This window comes from Zonotrichia leucophrys, chromosome 6, assembly GCF_028769735.1.
Source record: "Zonotrichia leucophrys gambelii isolate GWCS_2022_RI chromosome 6, RI_Zleu_2.0, whole genome shotgun sequence".
Classification (NCBI taxonomy): domain Eukaryota; kingdom Metazoa; phylum Chordata; class Aves; order Passeriformes; family Passerellidae; genus Zonotrichia; species Zonotrichia leucophrys.
Window position 1 is genome coordinate 35,003,053 of NC_088176.1, and position 27,871 is coordinate 35,030,923.

Here is a 27,871-nt window from a genome sequence, read left to right on the forward strand (position 1 = left end):
CCGGGCGCGCTCAGTGGGTGAAGCCCCCGGGCAGAACACGGAGCTCCGGTGCCGCCCCTGCCCCGCCGCCCCCCCGCCCCGTGCTCAGGTGAGGCCCGGCCGCCCCGTCCCGCCGGCCGTGAGGGTGCCCGATGGGTGGGTCGGGGGGAGGGACCCGCGGGGCTGGGCGGCTGCCGCGCGGGCGGCGAGGGGTGGGGGCGATACGTGGCAGCGCTCCGCCGACCCCCACCTTCCCCGCGGCCAGGGGCCGGTGTCCCGGAGCTGCCCGCTGGGTTTCCCGGCCCTTACGTAACGGGAGCCGGCAGCCTCCGGAGGGGGGCGGGAGGGCGCCGGCGCGCCGGCTTCCCCGCGGCTGGCAGACTAAACAGCCGCCGCCGCCTCCCTCGCCCTCTCCTCCTCCAGGAGCTGGGAGTTGTCCCCTCGGCCGGGTCGGGTCCGGTGCCGCAGGTGGGCTCCTGCCCCGCTCGGTGGCCCCGCAGCTGCAGCGCCTTGCCCGTGCGGCCGCGGGAGCTGCGAGCGCACGGCTCGGGGCTGGCAGCGATGGAAAGTTACTCGGCGTGAGCTGAGCGCGGGGATTGCGCCCTGGGGAACGCGGCTTGCCTTGCTTTCCCTCGCCGCTGCTTTGGGTTGGGCTCGGCCAGCTGCTCTACGTGGAATTGTGCATCTGCCTTTGTAGTAAGCGATACCGTTCCGTTTTGATAGGCTCCAGCCTGACTGGCAGGAGAAACTCTGGAGCCTTTAGCATGCTGAAGAATATAATAAAATATATAAAAATTTAAATATTATCTATAATAAAAATAATATAATCAAAATGTTACATCTACTTAGACTAAATTTTTCAGTTTGCCTGAAGAGCTGGCTGCTCCCATAGGGAAGATCCTTCGGGATTGCCCAGCGTTCAGTTTCACGTCTTTTTTCCTGCCGGCTTCAGTAAGAGGCGAATGCAGAGTGCTGTAGTGTTCACTTACTTACAAGTAAAGGTTCAGCTTCAGCGCTCGAGGTTTTAGTGAATGAAAGGCATTTATTTACTTGGTTACACGAGTGAATCAATGCAGCTCCCCACAGCGCCAGGGGCTGTTGGCTCGGGCTGCAGACGGTGCTCTGCCAGGGGCGGAGAGTAAAGGTAATGAGTTCCCGGCTTGTCTGGGAAGCAGAGGCTGGCCTTTGGGGACAGGGATGTTCCCTGTCCCACTGCCCTGCACCTCCTTTGCTGGATTCCTTTTAATGCCTTGGACCAAACCGATTTGACCTGGAGCACCCTAGACTGCTTCTGAAGTATGTGCTGACACAACCAGTACTCATTAACTTTCTTTCCCTTTGTTTTCCTCCCTGAGCCAGCTCTCTGACCTGTGCAGATTTAAATGCTGTTCCATAATGAATGGCTTTAAAATATAGCCTTTAAAGCTGTGATTTTTTTGGGGCTTCCACATAGATTGCAAAGTGCCCACTGCAGTTTGGCAAACTGAAATGCCAGGTGGTGAGATCCACTTTGGAAGGAGTGAGGATAAGCAGAGGTTTATAGCAGGAAAGCCATGCCTTCGTGCTGAGGATGATACAGATAAGGAAATCTTTTTTTTTTATTTAAGAGTATACTCAGTGGCAGAACCCAAGTGATCATTGGCTTTGTCCTGCTTTCTTTAGAATTCACTGAATTTACAGAATCACCAGGTTGGAAGAGACCTCCAAGATCATCGAGTCCAACCCAGCCCCAACACCCCAACTAAACCCTGGCACCCAGTGCCACATCCAGGTTTTGTTAAACACACCCAGGGATGGTGACTCCACCACCTCCCCAGGCAGGGCATTTCAGTTCTTTATCTCTCTTTATGTAAAAAAAACTTCTTCCCAATATCCAACCTATATTTCCCTTGGTGCAGGTAAAGGCTGTGCCCTCTGGTTCTGTCAGTGCTGCCTGGAGAAAGAGCTCAGCCCCAGCTGAGCACAGCCATCTTTCAGCAGCTGTACAGAGTGATGAGGGCACCCCTGAGTCTCCTTTTCTCCAGGCTGAGCACCCCCAGCTCCCTCAATCACTTTAATACCTGAAAACATATTTTTCCAATATTTCCTGGATATCTGTGTATTTGCTCAGCTAATCCTTGAGCACAAGGATAGCCTCCTGCCTGGTGTGTCTAATAAAATAATTGCTCTATTTCATCCCCAGTGTTCCTTGTCTTGGCCTGGAAAGTTCAAACAGGTGGGCTCTGAGGGCTGTGTCCATTCCACCTTACTCTGGAGGAAACCAAGGCAAAACTCACTTCAGTTCCCTGTGTATAAATCTCTGTACAAACACAACTGCCCTGTATTCAGCCATGAATGAAGTAAATGATAGGTAGAACACCCTCCTTGACTTTGAAATTGATTCCCATCTCTTATTATGTTTTTCATTTATATAAAATATTGTAACTTTGTCATTAAAAGATGCCTAAAGTGCACCCTGTTCTTTTGGTAGCAGCAATTTTTGAAAATCTTTCTTCTCCCTCTGCTTGGATCTTCATTTTGAAACAGTCTTTGAACATGCTAGAGGACTTGGGAACTGGATTCTGGTGCTTCTGTCCTGTGAGACCTTTAAGCAATGATGGCAGCTAAATGTTCTTAGTACTTATTTTGGGAAAGTTTTTTTTCCTTTTCAGTAGTATTTTTGGTCACATTGTGTCATGAGGCTGTAACTTGGGTTGTCCTTGAGACAGGAGAGGTTTAGGGCAGTGAGCAGCTATCACTTCTGGCTCCATCTTCTTCTAAGCTCAGATTAACTGGTCAAGGGGTTTTATTATTATCTTTACATACAGTGGAGTCCAGTAAGGATTGTGAGAATGGACCCACCTTTTAATCAAAAGTTGAGGATCTTGGTGTTAGAGTTTTGTCTCCTGGCCCTGCAGTGGACTTCATCTTGAGCAGGCCAGTTACTCCTTACCTAAATAAAGAAGCTGGTCTGGAACTGAGTTAGAGCCATTCCATGTTGAAGTAGCCCCTCAGTTTCCATTTTTGATCCTGTTTTCTCAGTCCTGGTGAGCACCTGGGAGCTTGGAGCTGGCAGTGAGGACATTGGCTAAGAGCATCTTCAGTCTTTGGTCCCTGAGCAGTGGGACCTGACTGTGATGAGGCTGTGTCATGTGTCACATGTCACTCTGTAGCTGTCTTTGCTTGCCTGCTTGCACCTTTCTACTTGTAAAGCAGAGCTGAACTTTGGGAAGTCCCCAGAAAAACCCCCTTGAAGTTACATCGGGTGAAATGGTGGTGTTGAAATGTGTTGAGTGCTCAGAGAATGTGCTGCTCTTGGCAGTGCCACTGCTCTGCTTGTTGCTTTGTTTCCCTGTAATCCATGTGTTTGTATCTTTGCTGTTCCCCCCATTCCCCTGCTGGAGTTTTGCTGTTTCAGAGCTCAGTCAGTTCCCAGGGGAGGCAGGGAGCTCCCGTGTTGGAGCTGTCAGCTGCACTCCCACTTCCCTGTGTGGGCAGAGATCCCCTCCTCCCCGAGATGCTCAATTGCCATTTTTGTGGGACATGGCTGAGGAGGAGGGTGAGACTGACAGGAGTAATGGAGAGAGGATTTTCATCTTGTTTTACTTCATGTCACCAATGGGAAGAAATTAAAGCCTACTTACTTGGCAGCCTGTGAGTCTGAGAGATTTCCAATGTCTATACGAACTGAGCTGTGTTTTCTTTGATTTGGGAACCCGTGGCTGGTCCTGCTGTAGTGGTTGGAAAGCTGTGCTCCTTCTGAAATTCTTCCAAGAATGGGAGATCCAATTCCTCTGGGCAGCCTCTTGTAGTGCCTAAATGTGAGAAACTTTGTGTTTGTACCTCCTTGGAATTGCACTCGTTGGATTTTATGGCTGTTGCCAGTCGCTCCTGTTGTGTGCCTGTGGAGATAAGGAGGTGGGAATAAAGGTTGCAACAGTGTTTGCAGGAGCCTGGTGCTGGAGCAGGCTCCGAAGGCAGCTGGAGAAGAGGAAAACCAAGATGGAACACTGTCACTAAGAGAGTAGGTAGAGAGGAAACATTGTTTTCTTGACCTTTTTGATGATTCTGTTTATTGGTTTTTCTTTGTGGTTTTAAAAAGTTTCATCTTGATTAACGTAGCAAGAAAGGAAAATTTCTGAAGCTTCTCTTGTGTTTCACTGAGTGCAGTAAACAAATAGCTCAGTGCATTCCCAGTGCTGATAAAATTGGCAAATATTTACGATGTAGTAAAGCTGTTTGTGCTTTGTCACCGATTCACAGATGTATTGGCTCCAGTGCTGAATGAGCAGGAGGCACTTGGCTTTCTGTAGGGTGAAACAGGAGCTGAGGTGTGTTTTCAGTAAGAATGGAGGTGGACATCAGTGGGTTTTTGTTAGGTATGTTTGAAACAGCCTGATGGCTGCCTGTGGGGAGGAGGAGGTGAGGAAGGCTGCTGGGGACAGCAGAGCTGCTTTAGAGCATTTGTGAGGGGGAAAGAAGCACTCCAGGAGGCTTCTCTGTCCAAATTCTCGCTTTCACAGGCAGAAGGAGAGTTGTAATGTGCCAGAATGCATCGGCCCTTCAGCTGTGGTCAGGCAGATTTTGGGTGGTTTACAAGAGCTGGAGGCTGTGCTGCTTTTCTGGGCTCGTGTGCATTTCCTGCTATTGCTCTTGGTGCCAGTGGAGCTGTGCTGCTCCTGTCCCCAGGCAGGCAAGCCCCTGAGGAGACCCAAACCCCAGTGCCTCCCTTCTGCAGTGCTGGGGGTGGGAGGGGAGGAGGGAGCTGCCCCTGCCCTCAGGTGCAGTGTGAGAGAGATCCTGCACTCCAGAGCCAGGCATTTGTTCCTGTTACCACCATCTGTGCTGGTTTTATTTGGGTGTATGTTTTGAACTTCCCTGGTTATGTTTGCACTTTTTTGTGTGTGAATACCACACCTGGGTCTATGTTTTTTGCTTGATTAAGGTTATACTACTTTCTTCCCTAAATAGGCCAAACTACCTTGGAGCTGAACTTGTTGCTTTTTTTCTTTGGTTTTTTTTTCTTCATTAGTTGTGCTGTAGGAAGAGCTGTAAATCAGTTTTACACTGAGCTCTGGAGCTCTTTTTCTTTTTTTCTGACCAACTACAATATGTGAAAGTTTAAGCTTTTGTTTGGGGGGAAAAAAAGCAAACCTTGTGAATTCCACGACAGCATAATTACTCCTAAAGTATGCAGGAGCCAGGCAATGCTGGGCTGCTGAAGGGATCAGGATCCTGAAAGGCTTGAGCTTGGCAGCTGGCCCTGCAGAAAGCACTGCCTGAGGGTGCTCAGCCAGGATCCAGGGACAGACAGAGCTGCCTTTTGTGTCAGGTGTGGAGCTTGGCACCACAGAGGCAGCGGGAGCGTGCACAGAACTCCCTCTCTGGACTGCTCATGTGGTTTTTCATTCAGACCTGCTCCACTGGCATCTTTCTGACTGAAAAAAGGAAACTTACTGGTTTTTTTCCCATTGAGTGGATGAACTTGATAATGACTATTTTAAATTGGAGTTGTGGGCTTTTTTCAGTGCTTGATGGTTTCTTTCAGTGCTTTTTTGCAAAGCAGCTCTGTCTGCAGCATGACTTGGATGCCAAAAAGAAGAGTGCTGGTGAACACCTTGTCCCTGAGCTGTTTTTTTCCCTCAGGTATAAAAGTCAGCAGGAGGAGTCAGTGTGTGGGGGCTGCTCAGGTTGTCAGGGTTCTGCTGCACCTTCTGAAGGTGCATTCCTCTCTCTGGTGAGCACGGCTTTTCACCTGTTTGTGTTTCTCTCACAGGTGTGTGGTGAGGTGAGAGCTGTTGAGCAATGGCATTCAAGAAGGTTTGGTGTGCCCTAGCCCTGGGATTTCTGCTGCCTTTCTCTTGTGCCCACACGGACTTCTTCACTTCCATTGGTGAGAACTGCTTTGGTGTAGCCAAAAGAGTTTCTTGAGACCCCTCAAAGTTCATTCTGCAAGGATGTGTTAATCATCCAAGGCCTTAATTGGTACAGAACTAAACCCATTTCTTAGTTCTTACCATGTTATTGGCTTTTCTTTGGGGAGAAACAGGTTTTAAGACAGCCCAGGGTGGTCTAATGAGCCAGGCAAGGCTTTGTAGTCTCTATTTGTTCCTAAGGGTATTGGAATTGAAGCAGAATTTTGGTGCTGCACACATGTGGAAGGAGGTGGTGAGCTGCCAAGGGCACATAATGGTGCAGCGTGTCTGGCCTCACCCTTGGCTTCTGCTGGGCACTGCACCTTTTGTGCTGAACCACTTCAGCTGCCTGCTTGCAGGAGGTGAAGCAATTATTTATTAATGCCAGGGACCCCTTGAAGTCATGGATATAACCTTAAAAATAAAGCCCTGGATTAGTGGTGTGTATCAAACACAAAGGCTTTGTGTATATCTGTAGCTTTCTCTTTATTTGCTCTACATTATGTATGCTTGGATGAAAGATTACTCTGTGGCAAACTATTTCCTTTTCCAAATGAATCCTAAATTAGTTCTAATAATAAATATGCAGTATTACATTAATTTCCATGGCAACAAGCTTGGTCCAGCAGGAGATTTTCTCCTTCAAAAAAAAAAAACAAAACAAAAAGGCCTTACTCAGATACTCCTTCAGGGTTGTTTAAGCAAATGCAGAAGGACTTTTGGGGAAGTAGAGAAGAGAAAAATGCCTTTAATTCTCAGGATTTTGTGTTTCTCCTTGACTCATCACACTCATTTTTTTTTTCTAGGTCATATGACAGACTTAATTAATACAGAAAAGGATCTGGTTGTGTCACTCAAAGATTACATTAAGGCAGAGGAAAGCAAGCTGGAGCAGATCAAAAAGTAAGCAGCTGGTGTCACAATGCTAATGGTCAATCATTTGAGTCCACCCTTATGCAAAAAGTGCTTCCTTAAGGCTGATTAAATTTGTGGAATTTTTTCTCTGGGGCAAAGCTTAAAGTAGCAGGTTTTGCTGGGTGTTTGTTTGTCAGTTGTTCCCTTTCAGCACTGCTTGGTGCATAAATAAGAAAAGACCTGACCATGTGAGGAGCAGAGCCCAATGTGTCAGATTTTATCACAGCTAGAAATAAACATATTTTATCACTGAACAGGATGCTTTCCTTGCTTTCACAAATATGCATAAATCTGTCTTGAGGGTGTTGAAACAGTTCTAGGTGGAGGAGGTTCTTATCTCAGCCCTTGTGTGTTACTTTCTGGTGTTCCACCACCCAGGAAGAAAGATCCTTCTTTGTCACTTGAAACACAGGCTTGGAATTGCTGCCGGGTTTGGAATGTTACAAGGAGATTCTTTACAGCTACAAATTAACAAGGGATTGTGCCAGTTGGACATCCCAGAGTGTGTAAGCTCAGCTTATTGCAGCAACGTTGCAGCTGTTTTCATTTTATCAGAGGTGCTCCCAGGGAGGTCAGGAGAGTTTAAATAACTATCACAGAGCTTTTAAAAAACCTGGGAGGGAAATTACAGCGTTGTTTGTTGGCGCCTGGAGGACACTGAGAGCTGCTCCTGCAGTGGGAAATGCAGGGAGGGTTTGACCCTGAGCTGTGTGAAGGCACAGGGTGAAGTTGGTTCCTTCAGTCTTGGGCTTGCTCTGAGCTGGAGCTGGTTCCCAGCAGCTCCTCTGGTTTGGAGGGAGCCCTCACTGGTGTGGCTGCTGGAAACCCCCCAGGGGCTGTCAGAGTGCAGGAGAACAGTCAGGGACAGTGGGGAGATGCAGCTGTGAGCCCCTTCCTGCCCCAGGCATAGCCTGCAGCTTCCACCCAGCCAAACCAGATCCTGGAGCAAGAGCAGCTCCAGCTGGTGAGCACAGCTCCCTCCAGGCTGCACATTCTGGGTTTGCTTTCTTGCTGGAGTTTGGGATTCTCTGTGGGGTGGGGCTCCTCAACATCATCTTACCCTGATTGCAGGGTGTTCCTGCACCTCTTCATGGTGCAATCCTCCTTCCCCTCCCCCTTCTCTTGAAAGCTGTGCTTGTTTTGGGGCACCTTGGGGTTGTGAATGACTTGTAGTACTTAGAGAAGTTTGAGTTGGAGCTGCAGCACCAGAAGCTGGGTCTGGGCTCCTCATTTGGGGGTGTGAGACCTCCTGATGTTGCTTCATCCAAGCTTTCAGCATGGAAAGGCGCTTTGTGGCCAGAGGCAAGGGGTGTCTCACAGATGTGTGTATCTAAACCAAAAATAATTTGAGCCAAGCATTGAACTGCCTTTTTGTAAGCTTCGGGGGAAAAAGGGGGTGATTGAAAGATTGAAAATGTGGGTAAAGCTTTGTTTTTGATTAGTCCTGCATGGCAGCTGATAATGGAAGTGCTGTGTTTTTGGGGCTTGTAGGAAGGAGTTCCTCCAGCAGGGTTCCAACAAGGGCTGCAGGAGCAGCACAAGACTTGGGCTGCAGCTGAGGAAGATTTAATAAAGGAAAAGGAAGTAGTCCTTCTTGTTCCTTTTAGAAGAGCTCCAAATATAGATAATGCAAAAGCTTGCCATTTTGATTCGCTTTTTTATTAGTGAAGACATTTGAGTAGTTTGCAATCAGTTCTCTAGCACAGCACCAGACCTCTGTGAGACTTCAATGAATATTTTCATTCTAGGTGGGCAGAGAAGTTGGATCAGCTGACAGCTACTGCCACAAAAGACCCAGAGGGGTTTTTGGGCCATCCTGTGAATGCATTCAAGTTGATGAAAAGGCTCAACACAGAGTGGGGTGAGCTGGAGAGCCTGGTGCTCAAGGACATGTCAGATGGTGAGTGTGTGTGCCTGCAGCAAAATCCAGCATCACAGCCTCACTGCAGGTGCTTGCCTGCTGCCTTTCACATGTCAGGGCTTGGATTAGATTTGCAAATCTGCTTTTGAGACTGAGCATTTGTGGAACTAATCTGAATTACTGTAGTAAACACTTAATTGCTGCCTCTTTTCTTCAGCAAGAGTGGGAGCTCTTTAGCAAAGAACAGGACATGAAATAGTTGACTGTGAAAGACACTTAGCAAAGGAAGCCAGGGTGGTTATAATGGACCTGTGAGACTGTCTCAACAGCTAATTAATACCAGATGGAGGCTTGCAGTAGGAATTATAAGAAAGCAGAGCTTTCAAAAAGAAAAGGCTTAGTTTGTGGTGAGGATTCAGCACACTCAGCTTCCCTGTTGCTGTGAGAGGGGCTGAATATGGCAATGGAAAAGGCTCTGCACCTGCCAGCCAGAAATCTGCACCAGTGTGTCTCAAGCCCTTCTGAAGGGCTGGGGTAAAAAAAAAAAAAAGTGTTTATTTTTGATTTTTCCTTTACTTTCTTTTAAAAACCCCAAACCAAATGCAAACTGTGCAGCCTGTGCTGTGAGTTCAGGTCAGGCTTGTGGGAAGGTGGATTTTGGCTTTCTCTGGGGCAGGGAGCTCACCCCATTCCCAAGACAGAGTTGAGCAGTGTTTCCCTGCCTTTCCCAGGCTTCATCTCCAACATGACCATCCAGAGGCAGTTCTTCCCAAACGATGAGGATCAGACTGGGGCAGCCAAGGCCCTCCTGAGGCTGCAGGACACCTACAACCTGGACACAGACACCCTGTCCAGGGGAAACCTGCCAGGTGAGAACCAGCCATGGCTGTTATTTGCATTTCCTAAATGTCCTGATTGCAAATTGTTTGCTCTGTTCCACCTTGCTTAACTGCTCAGCATGAAGGGACCATTAGGAAGGGGGTTGACCTGGCTAAAATTAAAGAAAAAAGTGGGTTTTTGATTGAAATCTGCATCTTTCTTTTGGTTACGGTAAGATAATCCAGTGTTAATAGTTTCTAATAAAAATCAATAGCAATAAAATTTTTGCCTGGGTGGGGTTTTCCCCATGTGTTGCACTGGCAGATGCCTGGTTTTATTGTACAACATAATGCATTTTAACAAGTTTTTTGAGCTTAAACTTCAGGGATTGTGTAAACTGAAGAGCAAAAGATGCTGCATACACAGACTTGAGCCTGTGTGGCATTGCCTGAGCTGATCTTTAGTAGGCTGCTCTTTGCAGGAGAAGACACAATTTCTCTTTTTTGTCAGAAAACTTTCTCTGCTGAGTCTTCCTTGTTTTCCTCTGTTGAAAAATAGTCCTTTGCCAGCTGGCAAAAAATCAGCTCTGTACAATCCATCTTGTTTTTGCAAGTGCTCATTGTGGTCAGATGCCTAATAAAATTAAGAGTAATTGGCTTTATGTGTTATGATGTATAACCTTGCTTTTGGGTTTGGTTCAAGACCTGCTCAAGGACCTACAGATTCCTCCTAATGCAGTGAGCAGCTCACTGCTGTTTTCTTCAAACAGCACAGAAATACAAGGGGAAGTTTTGCTGCTTTGGAAGCAATGAGCTGTCCAGACTGTGCAATGAAATGTACTGGCAGAACCTGCAAGTTCTGGAGGATAAAAAAGAATAGCTTGGACTCTGGAGAGCTCCAGAGAAGCACTTCCCATGTGGTCACTTGTTTGTGCTCCTTTTCTTCATTCCCAGGGAATTTCTTTTGGTCCAGAATCTCAGCTACTGCCAAATCATTGTGTCCTTGGAGGGTTTGCAGGCTCAGGCTCAGGAAGCTGCAGTTGCTGCCCATCACAGGAGGGCACAGCAGAACAGCTGCCCCCTCTGAGCACTGCAGAGCTGCTGTGAGAAACTCAGAATGGCTTAAGATGTAATCAGAGATGTAATTCTAGCTGTTATAAAATACTGGCAGGTCCTGTTTCCCTTTTACAAGATAAAATTTGGTTTTTCGTAGGGCCTGTATTTCCAGAGGCAAAAATAGGAATCTGTAATTTGCCCACTAGTGCTTTAATCTTTCAGAGGTCACTTAAAATGTTTCTAAAAATGACTGACTTGAAAAAAATCCCAAGCAGCTGGGAACTTACTCCCTGATGTTTTCCTTGTCCTCCCCCACCAAGCTGTCACTAACAAGTCGTGGTTCAGTAACATTTTGAAAGTGATAATGTGATGTCCTTGAAATCAGAGTTCTGAAACTTCAAATTTGGCTTTTTTTTGCTCTTGCTGGAAGTGGTTGGGGTTTTGAGGAAGGAAGATTTGTTTAATTTGATTTTTCACTAGTGGCAGAGACATTTAGCTGTTCCCTGGTATTCTGGCAGTGGAAAGCTGCATCTGAGTGCTTGTGTGCCAAGGATTTACAGGCTTTAGAGACTTCCAGCAAACAGCTAGTGCAGAATGGAGCTGTGGGAGAATAGAAATAAAACCCTGCTGGGAGGAATGAGGAATAACTCAAATGTTTCTCAGAGCGCAGGTCTGGAACCCTGTGTAAACTCTTTTGTTTTGCTCTAAATACCCAGGTGTGAAGCACAAATCCTTCCTAACAGCTGAAGATTGCTTTGAGCTGGGCAAGATTGCCTACACAGAGGCTGACTACTACCACACCGAGCTGTGGATGGAGCAAGCCCTGAAGCAGCTGGATGAGGGAGAAGTGTCCTCTGCAGACAAAGTCTACATCCTGGACTACCTGAGCTATGCTGTGTACCAGCAGGGGGACCTGGCCAAGGCCATGGCACTCACCAGGCGCCTCCTGGAGCTGGGTGAGGGGCACGGGGACACAGCTCTGCCTGCCTTTGTCCTGGGCACTGCAGCCTTGCCTGGGATCTGACTCCTATATGCATTTCCAAAGTGTGGTTTTGCATTTTAGATGGGGATTTGATCCTTTGTACTGAAGGATTTTCATGGCTTCTGTCCCTTTACCTGTCTGAAATCTGGTTCTTTCCCTACATTTTGCTTTCCTGGGTTGAGATTGCTTCCCCTTAGGTAGAGGCAAAACCAAAATGAATGAAATTGAAACTAAATTTGTGATACTGGAATCTCTGCAGATGGTTTAAATACAAATTCAGCATGCTGAAGATGAAACACTTGTACAAACAAGAAATACAGAATACAGGACAGTGAGATAAGAGTCTGCTTCATGAAAAATGAAAGCATTTATTCTCCCGTGAATATTCCACTGACTGACTGTGTAATGGATGCTCTGGGGAGCTCAGAACTAACCCTAACATAGCAAGAGCCACTTATTAAAGAACTGAAGCTAATTCTGCAAGTTAAAGAGCTTTTTCACCAGAAATTTTAAATCCCACTGGGGTATTTTCAGGTTTCTAGTCAGTCATGCCGTGCCAGCTCTCTCCCTGCCCTATTCCCTTGTCTCTCCCTCTGAAGTGGGATGGGCTGGAGTGGCCAAACCCTTTTCTTCAGTGCTGGGACCCCATGTGCAGTGAGGGTTGGAGAAGCAGTGGTGTGCATCTGTTTCCTTTTGCTTTCTGTGAATAAGCACTTCTGGATGGTTCCTCAGGGGCTGGAACCGTGCCAGTGATCCCTGTCTGTTTCTCTGTCCATAGATCCTGAACATCAAAGAGCAAATGGGAACATGAAATACTTTGAGTACATCATGGCTAAAGAAAAAGAGGCAAACAAGTCCAGCACGGATTCAGAAGAGCAGGAGAAGGAAACTGAGGTTAAGAAAAAGGATTACCTGCCTGAGAGAAGGAAGTACGAAATGCTGTGCCGTGGGGAGGGGCTCAAAATGGTAAAGTGGAGTAGACTGTTCTCAAATGTTTGAAACCAAACAATGTCAGGAATTTGTGTGTGGTGTGCAAGCAAGGAAGTTGTTAGAGCAGCTGCATGACTGTGCAGAGCTGAGGATCTTGTGTTGGATTTCTGCCCCCTTTGGCCTGTTCAGTAGACAGAAAGTAACACTGCCTCAGGCACTGCTGGCTGTCTTGGAAGTGCTCCATCAGTGTAATTAATTGAATAAGGATGCTGGAAGTCCAGACTTACAGACAGAATTAAATAGGGTAGTTGGAGTAGTTTGCAGTCAGTTCTCTAGCACAGCACCAGACCTCTGTGAGACTTTAATGAATTTTTTCTTTCTAGATGGGCAGAGAAGCTGGATCAGCTGGGGTGTTTTTCTTGGTGATGAAATTATCTTAGTAGGGTTGTGTAAAGTAATGCTTGCTGAAGTATTACACAGCAACATGAAAGTGCAGACAGCACTGATCTCTCAAACTGAAATATCTCCTTAACCTGTCACATAAGGAGGTGGGGAGAGTGAATTGTTTGTGTGTCCAGGACATGTTCTGCCCATTGGCAATACCAATGTTCTGTGGCAGTTAATTGTAAATCAAAGGGAAGAGAATGATGCATCTGACTCCACTGATCTCAGAAGGCTAATTAATTACTTTATTATACTATACTATATACATTTCATCTAAACTGAATCTGCCAAGCGCTCACTCTGCGCACGCCTGCTCACACTGCTCTGAGTCCTGTGACTGTCACCTGACAATCCCCCCCCACCTGGCCCTGATAGGCCAAGGAAACAAAACATCCTCACTTTGTGTAAACAATCTGCATATTGCATTCTACTTTGGCACAACACAGGCACAGCAAGCGACAAGAATTGTGTTTTCCCTTTCTCTGAGGTTCAGAGAACGTGAATCTCAGAAATCCTTGGGAAGAATTGTGCCTTGCTTTTCTCTGTGAAGGGAAATGTGACAGCACCTGTCTGAGTGCCCCTTGCTGTGCCCCCTGTAGACTCCCCGCCGACAGAAGAGGCTCTTCTGCCGCTACTACGACGGGAACAGGAACCCCAGGTACATCCTGGGCCCCGTCAAGCAGGAGGACGAGTGGGACAAGCCCCGCATCGTTCGCTTCCTGGACATCATCTCCGACGAGGAGATCGAGACCGTGAAGGAGCTGGCCAAGCCCAGGGTAAATGCTCCCCCTTCCCTGCCTCTGGAACCTGAAATCCCTGGTGTGCTCGGTGTGAGTGTGAGTGGCTGGCTGCTCTGGAGGGCAGGAGTGTGCAGTGAGCTCACACCTTGCTTGCTTCACCTTGCAGCTCTTGAAGGAGACTGGGGATTCTCTGTGGTGACTGGAGCCAGGTCCCAGCAGTGCAGGATTGTCAGGCTCTTCCTGCAGACGCAATTTCAGCTGGTTTGGATGAGGAGGACAATGTCCTTCAGCATTCTCCTCCTCATCCAAACCAGCAAGAGTGGACTGGAGTATCCCTAACTTGTGTTTGGTTTTCTGCTTTTGTTTCTTTTTAAGTCTGGAAGGGAAAGGCATCCATTCCTCTGGTCCTGGAATGCCACCTTATTGTATAGACAAGAAAGAATGGTTATATTCTCCATTTTGGCCTAAGACTGGCTGCTGTTGATGCCTTGTGAAGGTTAAGCTAGAACAGTGGCTATGTGGAGTTAAGGAATAAAGTAGGGATTTATTAAAAGGATCTCCATGGATCCACCTTGGGCAGCACGAGAAGCCCAGCCAGGGCTGCACCCAAGATGAACCAAAATGATCATGGAAATGGATGACTGGTCACAGGGTCTCACACTTTTAGAAGTTCTGCTCCATTTGCATATTGGAGTTAATTGTCTAATTACAACTTTAGTTTATGAAGTCCCATCCTTCTTGTTTTTCTCTCTTCATTCTGCTGTTGATTTTGCTCTTGGGCCTCAGATTTGGATCAGTTGCCCGTGGTCCCCAGCTAGAGAAGATATTGTTTTGTCTCCCTGCTCTGTGCACAGAGCTCACCATCCCTTAATGTGAAGCTCAGAACTGCACACTAAAGAAGCACAGAATCTGAAAAATATAAAAGCTAAAACCTGAGGCCATCACTGTCTCCAGGCTTGGAAGCTGCCTGCAGATGACAGAGCTTTAAGGGGGCAGGACATGATGAGTTCTGGCTTTTTATTAATGATGGTGGCTCATCAACCTTGTTTGAGACACAAGATGCAAAGATTCTTGTTTCTCAGAGAGGAATAATCCAGGGCAACTTGGTTGTCTGAGAAAACAGGAGTGTCCCAGGCAAACAGCAAACTGATGGAGTTGCGTTCTATATCCAATTGGTGCAGCTCTGCATCTATAGATGTACTCTGAAGATGTAGTTAGTTAAATTAATTTATTTTTCCATCAATTTTAAAGACTTAAAGACTTAAGCTCACAGAAATGTAATTTTCCTGCTTTTTACCTTTGCTTTAGGCCTAAATGTCTTTTTGTCCAGAATGAGCTAAGCAGATGGAGACCAGGGGAATAAGAGCATTCAGTGCAGGAGAGGCTGTTGGCTTGGCCAAGAGCTGTGGTTGTACATGGGCAGTGAGGCTGTCCTTGGCCTACCAGGGAGCCTGAAGGGATCTTAAAGCTCCCTGAAGGCTGAGCTGCTGGAAATTGGGAAGAATCTCTTCACTGAAGAGTTTGGCAGGGCCTGTCCAGGGAGGTGGCAGGGTCACCATCCCTAGAGGTGCCCAAGGAATGGCTGGATGTGTCAAGGTGGGCATGGATCAGAGGCTGGAGTTGATTATCTTGGAGGTCTTCTCCAACCTCAGTGATTCTGTTCTGAGGTAATGTTCTGAACTGTAAGCAGGAAGTGTGAGCTTTTCCCTCCAAGTACCCGTGAGGCATCTCCTCCTGCTGCCCTGGCAGGCAGCTTTGCTGCAGGGCTGAAAATCAGAGCCCCCATTGCTGGTCTGGAGGTGTTGGAGCTCCTTTGCTGCAGAGTGATGCATTCCACACCTGTGGAATGTGACCAGACCACTACTTGACAGAGTAGAAAACTGTAAATGTGTGACTGTGAGCTCTGATCTTGCTGAGGTCACTGTTTTCCTGTCACACACTCAGCTCATGGCAAAGACTTGGAGACCTTTATGGCAGGAGCATCTGTATGCAGTTACTGTTCCCTTATTCCCTGTGGCTGAGGCCTTGCACGGCTCAGCAGCAAAAGGATTTTGTTCTTGGAGACCTAAAGGTCATCTCCTCCTTCGTGCTGCATGGGCTGCTGCCATCCTGTGGGAGGAGAGTGCTGATGTGTGCCCAGACTTCTGCCCTGCTGGCAGGATGAAGCCTCATTATTCAGCTCTGGAGTCTCACTAGAATTGTAGTTTGTGCCTTTTTTTTTCATGTGTCTGCATGGGAGGAGAGGAGAGGCAGCATACTGGGAGCTCCCAGTACCCTTTCTTGTAGGTATGGAGCAGCCTTGGCTTGTTTGGTTTATTTTAACAGTGGAGAAATGCTTCTGATTGTTTGGGAGTTGGCCTGACATTTGTGCCTTTTACAAAATCTGGGCTCTGCATCCCAGCCTTTGCAGTTATGAGTGATGGAGAGTGCCTGGTAGTACATGAGCCGAGCTAAAGGGCACACGTGAGATTCTGAGTTGGAACATTCACAGGGATGGGAAGGCATGAAGTAAATGGAGCACAGCAGAGGGAAAGAAAAGCCTTGAGGCAGGAGTTCCCACTTTGTGTAAATGTGACTGTGGGTGAAGCAGAAGTTTGTGGGAGCTCAGTGCTGCCTTTGGTACAGGAAGGACTGAAAAGGAATGGTTTATTCACCTTTGGCTTATGGTGGATTGAATCTACCTGTAAAACCCCTCATGCAGGGACAGGAGAGTGTAACAAGGCACCACTTGTCCCCATGCCACAGCAGTGTGCTGCTCCCAGAGCATTTCACTACAAAAGAAATCCAAGCTGCTGTAGTTTGCTTTATTCAGACAACCATTTTCACTACAAACATGGAAACAGGACTTGTGGAAAACCTTAAAAAACCCAAACAAGAAACCTTTTTTTGGTAAAGCTGGAGCCTGCCCTGGTTCCCTGTGGCCCTGCAGGACAGGGCAGGTGCCAGGGTGGTGGCGTTGTCCCCAGGCCAGGCTTCTGAGTGGTCGGAGTGCTGGGCTGCAGATTGTGCTTGTAATGCAATTCTGATGGTTCGCTTCACAGCTGAGGCGAGCCACCATTTCAAACCCCATAACGGGAGCCTTGGAGACGGCACATTACAGAATTAGCAAAAGGTAAGAGAGCTCTGCCACAGGTTTGGGCCTGCCATCAGTGTGTACGTCCTGCTCATTGTCAGGAAACCAGCTGGGCTGGAGAGACAGCTTGCAGTCCACCTTGTGATTCCCTGCAGATCTGTAACAGGCTGGTGCTGCTGAGTTTCTCAGTCTTTTCCTTCAGCTGGAAGTTCTGGGGGCGTGTTTTGATTTGTTCTTTCCCTTTTGGTCGCCTTCTCAAGTCTGTTTTTTCAAGTGAGTCTCTGCAGTCAGTGTGAAAAATACAAGATGTCACAAAACCTTCAGTAAAATCTGGGGTTTGTTTTTAATCTACACATTGCTTCCCCCTTGCTCCTTCTCACAACCAGGAATTGTCTTCCCTTTCTTTGGAAAATGAAGCAGATCTCAAAATGCCTTAATGGGTGTAAGAAATGCTTCAGGTCCTTGCTGTGCACACAGACACACATCTCCTCATCCAGGATAATCCCACACTCCCAGCTGAGCTCCTTTACCTCCTGCCTGACACAAACCTGGCAGAACACAGGCTCGCTTCCACCGAGCTCCTGGTTGTTTTCAGCTTGTCCATTAAGTACTACAAGAGCTGAATTTAGCCAGTGCTTTCCAAAATTGGCTGGATTTGAAAGAAACCACCTGCCCCTGCTTGCCCTCCCTTGGTTTTAGCCATGGTAATTAAAGATTGGCTGCACAGGCCATCAGCACTGAGCCAAAATTCTGGGAGGAGTTAAAGCTTCTGGGTGAGGAGGAATTGTCTGGGAAACTCAGCATCATAAATTACTTGTAGAAAGTCTTGATTTTAAACAAACAAAAAAAAAAAAAGGAGGAAAAATAATAAAGGGAGGAAAAAAGTGAAAGGACAATCTAACCAAATTATTGCAACCAATTTGTTGTGATTTGGACATGGCAGCTGCAGCTTGTGTTGCCCTTCCAACCATTGCTAATATGCGAGCATCGCATCCGGACCAACCGGAACCTTTCAAACACCTGGGGCTTGGCCAAAAGCAGCCTGCAAGGTGGGTAAGCCTTGTCCTTTCTCTTTTTGTAGCTGAGCCGTGCTACTGTTCATGACCCTGAGACTGGGAAACTGACCACAGCACATTACAGAGTCTCTAAGAGGTAAGGGGAAGGGATTCCTTGTCTGAGGAAGTGTGTCCTGGGGCTGTGCTGCTTCAGCACAAGCATTCTGTGTAACTCTCCTTATTCTTCAGCCTTTCTTTCAAAGAGAGGGGCCCAAGCAAGCTGAGCTGTCACCTAAGAAAGCACGGGGACTGCTGAAGTAGGGACTGGTTGTCAGTGGTGGCATTCCAAGGTGGAAGTGCCCTCTCTGGCTGAGCATGGCTTGTGTGCTGTCACTAACCTACTAAACATGGGCATGGGGCTCTGCTGGCACCTAGTGCAATGGGGCACCTGCCTGGCTCACCCCTGCTCCTCAGTGCCCACCCTTGCTCAGAGCTGGGAGCTGCTGGCATTCCTGGGAGCACTGCCCACTAAAGCTAGGGATGATTTTAAGGGATTTCCATGGTGGAATGGTGGAAGGTAGAATAGAAACTCAGTGTTCTTTCAGCTGTTTTGACAAACCCCTGAACCTGGAATGGCCTGGAGCTGAAGGGCTTTAATTTAGCTGTGAATTGCTTCAGAAAGGTAAAAGTGCTTCCAAATGTGGGCTCACAGGAAGGTGACTGATTCAGGAATGATAAGTCTCAGAAGAATTGGAAAACCACTGGAGCCAAGGTCCTTAAGGCCACTCTAGTGGCAAGTTGAAAATATTTTTTTTTAATGCCTCACACCTTTGCAGCACGTGGGTCTGTGTGCTCATTGGCACATGCAGGTAGTGGGAATCCTCTGGAAATTGTCTGGAAAACTCTTACATGTTTGCTCCTTAAAACTGACCCCATGGAAGGGCTTTAGGAACATCCATCTTCCTGTTGGACATGTGTTGCATTTAGTTTTTATTTCTTGTTTTTAATGTTCAGGTCTGTCCATGTCTTACCTGTCTTAGTTATTTGTCACTGCATATTTGGAATTTATTCACTTGTGGTGTTTGTCCTCTGTGCAGACAGCTCTGGAGTATTTACTGAGGAAACTCCTTCATCCTTTTGAACCTCGCCTCATGTCAAACTTGCTGTGCTAATGATGGGAATTGGAGAAGGTGACCAGTTTACTGAGGAAATTGGGATGTATAATTGGTCCCTACTTAAATAGATGAGGCTTAGTGAAAGAACTTTTTATTTCAAGTTGTGATTTTTCATTAGTAGGAAGTGTTATTCCCTGAGGTAGTGCAGATGCCACAGTCAGAAAAAATAGTACAAGGCACCACCCAGCATTAAAGGCCAATTAAAAAAAAACCAAAACAGGATAGAGCCTGGGGAATGGGACCCTTAAATTCTTAATGAGGTTTGGTGCTCAAAAATGTGGCATTGTGGGACTTCCTTCCAATGAACCTAAGAGCTCTCAGAAATTGAATCACATTTTACTGAGCTAAATTTTTAAATTCAGTATGTCACTGGAAACTGGAATTAAAATTGTAGGGACACATCCAAGAAGTTGGGCAAGGGCATTTTTTGAGGGTAGGAATAGCCTTGGTGTGCAGCTTCTGCTTGCCCTGCCTTTGCTTTCCTCCCTGTGCAGATTTGCAGGATGGGTATGGACTTCCCAAGAGAACCTGACACCTGAATCTGCAGTGGGAGGCAGAAGGCACCCCCAGCAGCCTGACTGAGAGGCCCTGTGCTGTTCCTGCTGCACTGCCAGAAACATCTTTCCCTTGGAGCTGCTCGAGCTGGTTCAGATTCCAGATGAATCATTGCTCCTGAAAACCAAAAAATGCTCACTTCATTTTTTTAATAGATGACTGCTTTCCCCCTCCAAACATTCCTTCCCAGCACTTGCCCTCCTAAATTACAGCATTCCTGCCTCTGAGAGAGCTACTGTTCCCTTGGTGGGACGTGGCAGCTCTGTGTAGGGAGGCACCTTGCCAGGGTGTGCAGCACCAGGATAAACCCACCCACTCACACACTGCTTTTACAGATAAAAACTCCTTTTTCCCCTTCCCTCTCCTCCCAGCAGGCAGCAAGAGCTTGCAGCATGTTATGCTAAAAGTTTCCATTTCAGAAATACCAGCCTGGCTTTTACTCACTCCCTGTTGTGTCTCTGCTGGTATTTTTCTGCACACCAAGTGTGGCTTAGAAGGCTTTTAAACACAAATCCCAGTATTTTGTGGCCAGTGACCTACAGAAGTAGTGTTGGGCCTGACCAGTGCAGCTGAGGAGATAAGATCTGGAGGGGATGTACTCTTGTGTGTTCAGTAGCTCCAGAGATTCTCTGGTTTTTCCTTAATGTACTCCTTAGACCTTAAATTATTTCTGTGTGGAAGCATCTGCCATTCAAAATCTCTGAGGTGCCTCATGCAGAATTAGAAGAGGGAGGACCATGGGACATTTTGTGGCTGTCCCCATCCCTGGCAGTGCCCTAGGCCAGGCTGGATGGGCTTGGAGCAGCCTGGGACAGTGGAAGGTGTCCCTGCCCATGGCAGGGGTGTAGTGGGATGAGTTTTAAGGTCCCTCCCAACCAAGCCATGTCTTGATTCCATGAGTCAATATGATTATTCCTGACTGTCTGTGATGCATATCAAAGTTGTTAAAAGCCTCCCCAGTGTGAATTCAGCACGCTAATGGAAGCATTAAATTTTTTATAACAGTTCAGGGATGGCTTTTTACAAAGCCAAGTGGGTCAGCAAAACACCAGACTTGTGTGGTCAGGGGACTGGGGGGTTGTGTGGTGGTTATTAAGGAAATACCAAACCCTTCTGTAACTAAATCAGTGATATCTTGACCTGCCCTGCCTGTGGCTTCCCAGGAATTGTCCCTTTTTTGTTAAGGCCCATCACAGACTCAGAGGTGACAGCTGGTCAGAAATAGGACAGAATGCAGTGAATCTGGAAGTATGTAAATATTAAAAGAAAGCAAACTGCTGAGCATGTTTAAGGCTGTTAATGCTGCACCTCCTACACCACTGGCCAGGGGAGTCTTTCTCTTTTCTTTGATAGACAAGGGCAGGGAAAAAAAGCCAACTTTGTGTGAAGAAATGGTTTTGAATGAGGCAGAGACTTTTATCAGCAAGGGATCAGGCTGGGACAGCAGCAGAGGAGGGTGTGTGAGACAGCTGGAATATTCTGAGGCCAGGCTGCAGCTGGCACGGCACCTCCAGGGTTAAATCCCCTGTACCTCTGCAGCACTCCAGGCCTCCCTGTGGTTTTGCTCAGCACCCAGCAGACAGGCTGGCACTTGGAATATGGTTTCAATTCCCTGTTTCTCCACCTTTCATAGGCTTTCTTTGTATGTGGAGGCTGTTGATTTGATTTCTAAAATACATACAGTACTCCCCTTCCTGAAAGGCTGCAGTATTCATTGCCATCTAATAACCAACAGAGCAAGAATGATTGGGTTTTCCTTTCTTTGGGTTTCTTGAGTTTTTTTGTTTATTAACAGACTGGACAGAGGCAGAAAAGGCCTACACTGAAGCTGCTGGGTGTGTTGGGGCTCTTCTTGTGCCTTAAGTGTGAGGTTAGGGCTGCTTGTGAGCATAACCTGGTCACCATGGCTGTGTAGCATGGCTGCTTCTGGGGATTTTTGTTTGGTGAATGCTTCATATCCATGTCTTAGCATTCTTCTGCCACCTGAAATCAAAGCAGGTTGTGCTGTAACACCTCATGGTACTAACAAGTGGGCCTAGGGATGTGTTTGTGCATGTCTGTCCTAAGAAATCAGATTTCTTTTATCTCATAGTTCATTTGTCATTCAAAAAAATGCTCGTAGAGATTCTGTAACCTGTGTCAGTGCCTTGTGTCATGTGTCATGCTACTGTTCCTCCCAGGCAAAGTATTTGGGGATTTATGGTTTTTTAATGCAAGTCAATATAAAAACTTAATTTAGTATAGATGTGAAGGTTGATTTGAGTAAAAATACATGGATGCTGCTGATACTTTCCTTCTGGGCTCTGGGCACAGGGATTTCTGTCCAGCAGGAAGCACTGCTGAGCCCAAAAGCTGAGTCAGCTGCTAGAAAAAAAGGTAGAAATACCTATCTCCGTTTTCCTGCTAAAAAAAAGGGGGGAAAACAAGCCCCAAATCACCAATATTATCACCCATATTAGTGCAGGGGGCTGCCAGGTAAAGTGAAGGTGCAGTGACTGGCATGGGATGAGTCAGATGAGCAGCTGTGGAAAAAGTCTAATACACAGTAGGAGGCAAACATTCTGAAAGATACCTTTGGAACTGAGGCTGACCTTCCACATAAAAAATAAAATAAATGGCAGGTTAGTTTGGGTTCCCCCTCTTTAAAAATCATTGTGTACCTGAAGCATGTGCTAAATACCACAGTTATAATGGGCTGTTCTGACAGCAATTGTTCCATTTATTGCATTATTTGGTTGTTTTCCGAATGGTCTTTAGTAGCTCTGCAGGGGGAACTGATGAGAAAGGGCAGCTCCCAGAGAGCTGGCCCGGAGGTGTGGGATGTGGGGGAGCTGAGTTCCAGCTGCACAGACAGAAACAGTGGCTCACCTGCTCCTGTCCCAAACCTGGCTTCAAAATGCATCACCCCAGGGGCTGAATGAGCTGTTGGGAGCGGGGAAAGAGCAAAACTGTGTGTGCCTGGTTTAAAAATCAGCTTGAAGCACTGTTTGTGACACTTCCTTCAGCCCAGTGGGGGAATTCAGGCCCTTGGTTACAGAGCTCCCTTAAACCCCTACTGGAATTGGTCTTTCTAAGAAATGCATTCATTAAATTCAGAGGGTTTTAACACCCTGGAAATACTTGTGGTCATGCCACCAAATCCTTGAGAAGTCCTAAAAAGCAATTTCCCATTCCAAGTGCCTGCAAGTGTTGGTGCTGTCACTAACTGTCCCCCCGCAGCGCGTGGCTCTCGGGCTACGAGAGCCCGGTGGTGTCCCGCATCAACACCAGGATCCAGGACCTCACAGGGCTGGATGTCTCCACTGCAGAGGAGCTGCAGGTAAGGGGCAGCTGGGGCTTGGGGCTGGGTGCCAGCACCATTTCTTGTGCTTGCTCACGTGAGGTGGCCACAAAAACTCATTTATTTACAGAAGGGGAGAAAACGCTGTCTTTGCAGAGCAGCTGTTCAGTGTGGAATGGCTTTTTGGGCTGGAAGGAAACAGTGATAACTGAATAACTGATATATAACAACAGTGATAACTGATAACTGAAACTCTGGATGTGTAGTTCCTTTTTAGGAACTACTTCCTTTTATTTAGTCCAATAAACTGAGTTTCATGGTCACAGGGTCAAACTTTGCTGCTGTTGGAGGCACTTAAAAGTTTAACTCAGGGGAGGCCACCAGTGTCTGGTGTCCCTGGGATGTGGGAAACACTGGCTGGATGTGTAACTTGAGTAAAGTGCAATTTAGAAGTGCTTCTGTTTATTTGCTTGAGGCCTTTAAATGAGCAGCTGCCTCCCTGACTGTGAGCAGAGCACGAGTACCTAGAAAGCAGGACACCCACAAAGTACTTCTGGAACCTGCTGTGCCCCTTGCCACTCTGTCAAGGTTCCTGGTGATAAAATGGCCAAGGATCTGGGGGATAATTTGTTATTTTTTATAACCAATTGGTAAGAAGGACAGGGAACCCTCTTTATTGACACAGCCAAATTCAGGTCAAAAAGTGGTTTCAACGTGATGATGTAAAAGCACTGTGACACCATTTTGGAGAGAGGCTGAAAAGTTTTCTGTAGAAGAAAAATGCTTTTCTGCCCTGGGAAGCACCAGATTCTTACCTGGAGCATCCTGCAATGCCACTCTTGGATGTGCTCCAGCTGCTGACAGAGGCTTGACATTTCCTGGGGCTTGGTGTTTAAGCTTCATCTCTGCAAAGGCTGTAGCTGACAGCCAAACTCTTGCCTGGCTAAAGACTGATTTACTAGATCCTGTGCTTCTCCTCCCACTGTAGGTAGCCAACTACGGCGTAGGAGGCCAGTATGAGCCTCATTTTGATTTTGGAAGGGTAAGTCCTGCTTTGTCTTCACTCTTTCTTCTTCACAAGTGCTGTGTTTCTCTTTTTCAGGTGGCAAATTATGGAGTGGGAGGACAATATGAGCCCCACTTTGACTTTGCACGGGCAAGTAAAGAGCTGGAGGAGAGCTAGACCTGGTGAAGCCTGGGCCTCTGGGCTGGGGCACACTCTCTGTTCTTCCATGTCTATTAAATTTTGTAGCTCTTCCACTTTGCTAATCCATGTCCGTGGAGAAAGCCCTCTAAACCACCAGCTGGACGTTGCTGCCTGTAAGCTGAGTGCCAGCAGTCTCCTGACAACTGGAACTGGGAATTAAGGACTCACTGTCCTTAATTTTTAAATTGGATTTGAATTCCCCACCTGTTTTATTCCAGCTTAAATTGCAGACTGCTGAAATTCAGTTGGTTATTTACTGGGCATAATTCTGTGTGGTTTAACCCCTTCAGATTAACCTTAACCCTGCCAGTCCCAGCCACCAATTCTGAATCAGGATCTCTGCTCTGTAAGCACCTGCTCCAAAGCATTGCAAGTGATTAACAGGTTTTGTTTGGAAACACTGGGGCTGTTTCCAGGAGTAACAGTTGCTGGAATTTCAGTGCACACAAAGTGTGGTCACAGGGGGTGGGTTTAGAAACAGAGGTATGACAGAAGTTGGTATCAAAACTCATCAAAATGTGGTTCATTCTTGTAAGTGGAGTGCTGGACACTCCTTAGTTGCCTGGTTTGTCACTGAGGCTTCCTCCCTGCTTCCCAGCTGGAATCCAGAGAGGAGTGTGGCAGGGAGGTGTCCCAGCTGACCCTGGGACTGAGAGCTGCCCTGGCTGCTGCCAAGGACAAGGGGGATGAGTGTAATTAAATAATTCAGTTTGCTGTGAGGAGGATTTATAGCCTCAGCCTCAGACAGCACAGTTGTTGTTACCCATTAGAAATCTGGGCTTAATGCCCTCCCTCCCTGTCCTACAGAATTTCAAAGTGCCTGGTTTATTTAAATTGATAGATTCACTCCTGTTGCATTCCTCCCCTCCTTCCAAATCGAGGGGTTGGATTAATTCTTCTGCATGAGTCTGTTCTGTGCTGCTGGCTCAGCAGCTGTGTGTCATTGGCTGCTCTCAGCAACCAAAAAGAAATGCTGATGGAATCTGCCTGCTTTTGTTCACAGAAAGATGAGCCAGATGCCTTTAAAGAATTGGGAACAGGCAACAGAATTGCTACTTGGTTGTTTTATGTAAGTGATACATTTCTGCCATCTGTCACTGTATATTCTGTACCATGGAATGATTTCATTCTGCTTTTCTTTCATTCTGTTTTACTGAAGGGACTTGCAAGTGAAGCAGCCTCTAACTTTGGGGTAGTACATATGGGGGGGTCTTCTTACCCAGACCTTGTGGTTCTTCCATGTGTCTTAAGGAGGATTTTCCCCCCAAATTTGAGCATTAGCTTAAGTTATTTGCCTTGTTTTTGTACCTGCATCAGTGTTTACAGCATGTTCATTGCCTTAACACTCGAGTGGGAGGGACAAGGCTGGGACTGCACTGGGAACAGAGGGGGTTTGGCCTTCTTAAGGGATTTATGTCAAAATTAAACTTCACTTTCACTAAAAAGTGAGATTTTGTCAGCCTGAACTCACCTGTCCTTCCCCACCTGTTCAGATGAGTGATGTGTCAGCAGGGGGAGCCACGGTCTTCCCTGAAGTGGGAGCCAGCGTTTGGCCGAGAAAGGTGAGCAGGATTCATCCAGCAGATAAATCCACTCCTCCCCACTACCCACACAGAGCAGAGCTTGAAAATGAACCTTTAAAATAACTGTTAGCACCTCTGTGCTGTCAGAACAGTGCTGTGATTTTCCATAAGTGCAGCAACTGGAGCTGTGCTGGTGATTCAAAGGTCCCTGATATTCCATGTGTGGATACAAATGCAAAACACTTAAATACTCCAAAACACATCTTGAAAATACTCAAACCTGTGAGTTGACTTAGTCTTGAGGCATCAGTAGGAAATTCTCCTGTCAGTTTTTTCCTTCAACCAAGGTTTGCCTTTGCTGGCCTGCTGCTCGGCTTTAGTAAATAATCTTGGCTTTCTTAAACTGGTCAGGAATGAAACTGGTTTAGGATTTAAAAGAAAAAACGAAAAGCCAAGTATACAAATATACAGTAAGTCAAAGGAGACTTTTTCTTAAGAATAAGAATATGGAAAAGAGCCTTCAGTTTAAAAGGAGGCTCTGAAACACAAATGCACTTACCTTTGCCTTAGTGTGTGTGGTACAGAGCACAGGGCTGAGTGTCCCTGCCATTCCCAGGGTGTGCTCTGGTACAACCTCTGTGTGTGATTGTGTGATGCAGAGCACAGGGCTGAGTGTCCCTGCCATTCCCAGGGTACAGCTGTGTTCTGGTACAATCTCTGTGTGTGACTGTGTGTGGTACAGAGCACAGGGCTGAGTGTCCCTGCCATTCCCAGGGTACAGCTGTGCTCTGGTACAATCTCTGTGTGTGATTGTGTGGTACAGAGCACAGGGCTGAGTGTCCCTGCCATTCCCAGGGTACAGCTGTGTTCTGGTACAATCTCTGTGTGTGATTGTGTGATGCAGAGCACAGGGCTGAGTGTCCCTGCCATTCCCAGGGTACAGCTGTGTTCTGGTACAATCTCTTCCCGAGTGGAGAAGGCGATTACAGCACGCGGCACGCAGCCTGCCCGGTGCTAGTGGGGAATAAATGGGGTGAGTACCTGCCTCTGACCTGACTCTGGGCTCTGCTGGGGGGTGGCTTGGCTTTATTTTTCCTTTAGACTTCAGAAATTACATTCTTTGTAAAGAAATATTTATATTTATCTACCTCATATCTCTCTATATGTTAAATATATGCTATATAGTAGCATATTTCATTACATGTATAAAGGAAATTAATACTATATCTACTTTAAGAGTTTTTGTAGCTATGTCTACTTTGAGTTTTCGTAGCTATGTCTACTTTAAGAGTTTTGTAGCTTTGCAGCTATACTGGAAGGGTTTTTGGTTGGTTGATTAATTTTATTAGACTAACTTCACAGATCTGTGCATGGCAGTGGGGTTGGAATGAGAGAGTCTTTTAAGGCCCCTTCCAACCCAAGCTGTTCTGTGATTAAAACCCTCTAGAAAATTAAGATAACCCTGTGCTTAACCAGAAGCTGGCCTAGAGCACGTTTAGTTCAGCAGAGAAGGAGCTGAGCAGTGCAGTGATGCAGTGCCTTTGTGTCTTTGCAGTCTCCAATAAGTGGCTCCACGAGCGGGGGCAGGAGTTCCGCCGGCCGTGCACGTTATCGGAGCTGGAATGAGGCAGCCTGGGCTCCCAGCACTCAGGGGTGCAGCTGCACACTCCTGCCAGTTTACAACTGACTAACAAACACTCCACTACAGGTTCACCCCGCCCAGCTCAGCTGCGGACAGGACAAACGTACTTTTGGTTCCCTCCAAATCCCCCCCAAGGTTTATCAACAGAAAATACCGAGGCTGACAAGTGTTACTGAAACAAAAAAAAAAGGACAAAATACAGATGAGGGCCACAACTTACAGTGGTGTTGTGTGTGGTGTTCCTGTCACCATCATCCCTCTGAGCAGTGTGCGCAGCCAGGGGTTGTCTGGAGTCCACCTGTCAGGCTTAGGGCAGGATCATTGCCTGGGAGGGCTCCCTTCTAAGGAATGCTGAATGAAACCCTTTGCTATTCCTCAAGTCCCACACACTTGACTCTTTGCTTTCCTAGAGTGCCTGACCACTGCAGGCTTACTTTGCTGGAAAACAGGCTTATTAGCATGTTCTAGTCTGGTTTTCCACTTCCACAAAAGCCCCACTTTTTAAACTTGTCTTCCTTCTCAGCCTATGTGGAGAATTTGGCTCTGAATCTTGACCACATGAGCCAGCAGTTCCACAGGCAGAGTCAGGATGCTTCCCCAGTGTCAGAGCAGCCTCGGAACACCCACAGCCCATCTCCCCTCCTCTTCTGCAATGTTTGTCCACAAGAACAAATGCTGCTTTTGTTCTGTCCTGGCAGCCAGCTCTTCCCTCTGCTCCTTGGGCAGTGGGTTGGGGATGTTCCCACCTTCATTAATCAAAATTGTCGTGCCTTAGGACACTGGAATTTCAAATTGGTTCTGA

General features: G+C 47.0%; 1 protein-coding gene across 4 annotated transcripts; it reads left to right on the forward strand.

The window, feature by feature from the left end:
- Positions 1–12: 12 nt before the first annotated feature.
- On the forward strand, positions 13–27,288 carry P4HA1 (prolyl 4-hydroxylase subunit alpha 1). Of its 4 annotated transcripts, none has more exons than XM_064716718.1 (15): positions 13–88; positions 5,735–5,851; positions 6,680–6,776; positions 8,537–8,688; positions 9,381–9,518; positions 11,240–11,479; positions 12,284–12,471; positions 13,479–13,655; positions 17,774–17,844; positions 22,637–22,736; positions 23,686–23,739; positions 24,908–24,973; positions 25,398–25,466; positions 26,364–26,460; positions 26,983–27,288. In XM_064716718.1, the coding sequence occupies exons 2-15, from the start codon at positions 5,764–5,766 to the stop codon at positions 27,051–27,053; spliced, it is 1,608 nt and encodes a 535-aa protein (XP_064572788.1). In that variant the 5' UTR covers positions 13–88; positions 5,735–5,763; the 3' UTR covers positions 27,054–27,288. The 4 variants fall into 4 exon arrangements, with proteins under 4 accessions (XP_064572788.1, XP_064572789.1, XP_064572790.1 ...); XM_064716719.1 differs by lacking the exon at positions 17,774–17,844 and adding an exon at positions 16,661–16,731 and having other exon boundaries at positions 27–88; XM_064716720.1 differs by lacking the exons at positions 26,364–26,460; positions 26,983–27,288 and adding an exon at positions 26,119–26,169 and having other exon boundaries at positions 27–88.
- The last annotated feature ends 583 nt before the right edge of the window (positions 27,289–27,871 follow it).

What these genes read in the sequence shown, in the direction of transcription:
- P4HA1 (XM_064716718.1), top strand. Translation starts at nt 5,764, where the DNA reads ATGGCATTCAAGAAGGTTTGGTGTGCCCTAGCCCTGGGATTTCTGCTG. An exon ending in CAGGCGCCTCCTGGAGCTGG is followed by an intron (nt 11,480 to 12,283) that starts GTGAGGGGCACG and finishes CTCTGTCCATAG; the next exon opens with ATCCTGAACATCAAAGAGCA. An exon ending in CCACTGCAGAGGAGCTGCAG is followed by an intron (nt 22,737 to 23,685) that starts GTAAGGGGCAGC and finishes CTCCCACTGTAG; the next exon opens with GTAGCCAACTACGGCGTAGG.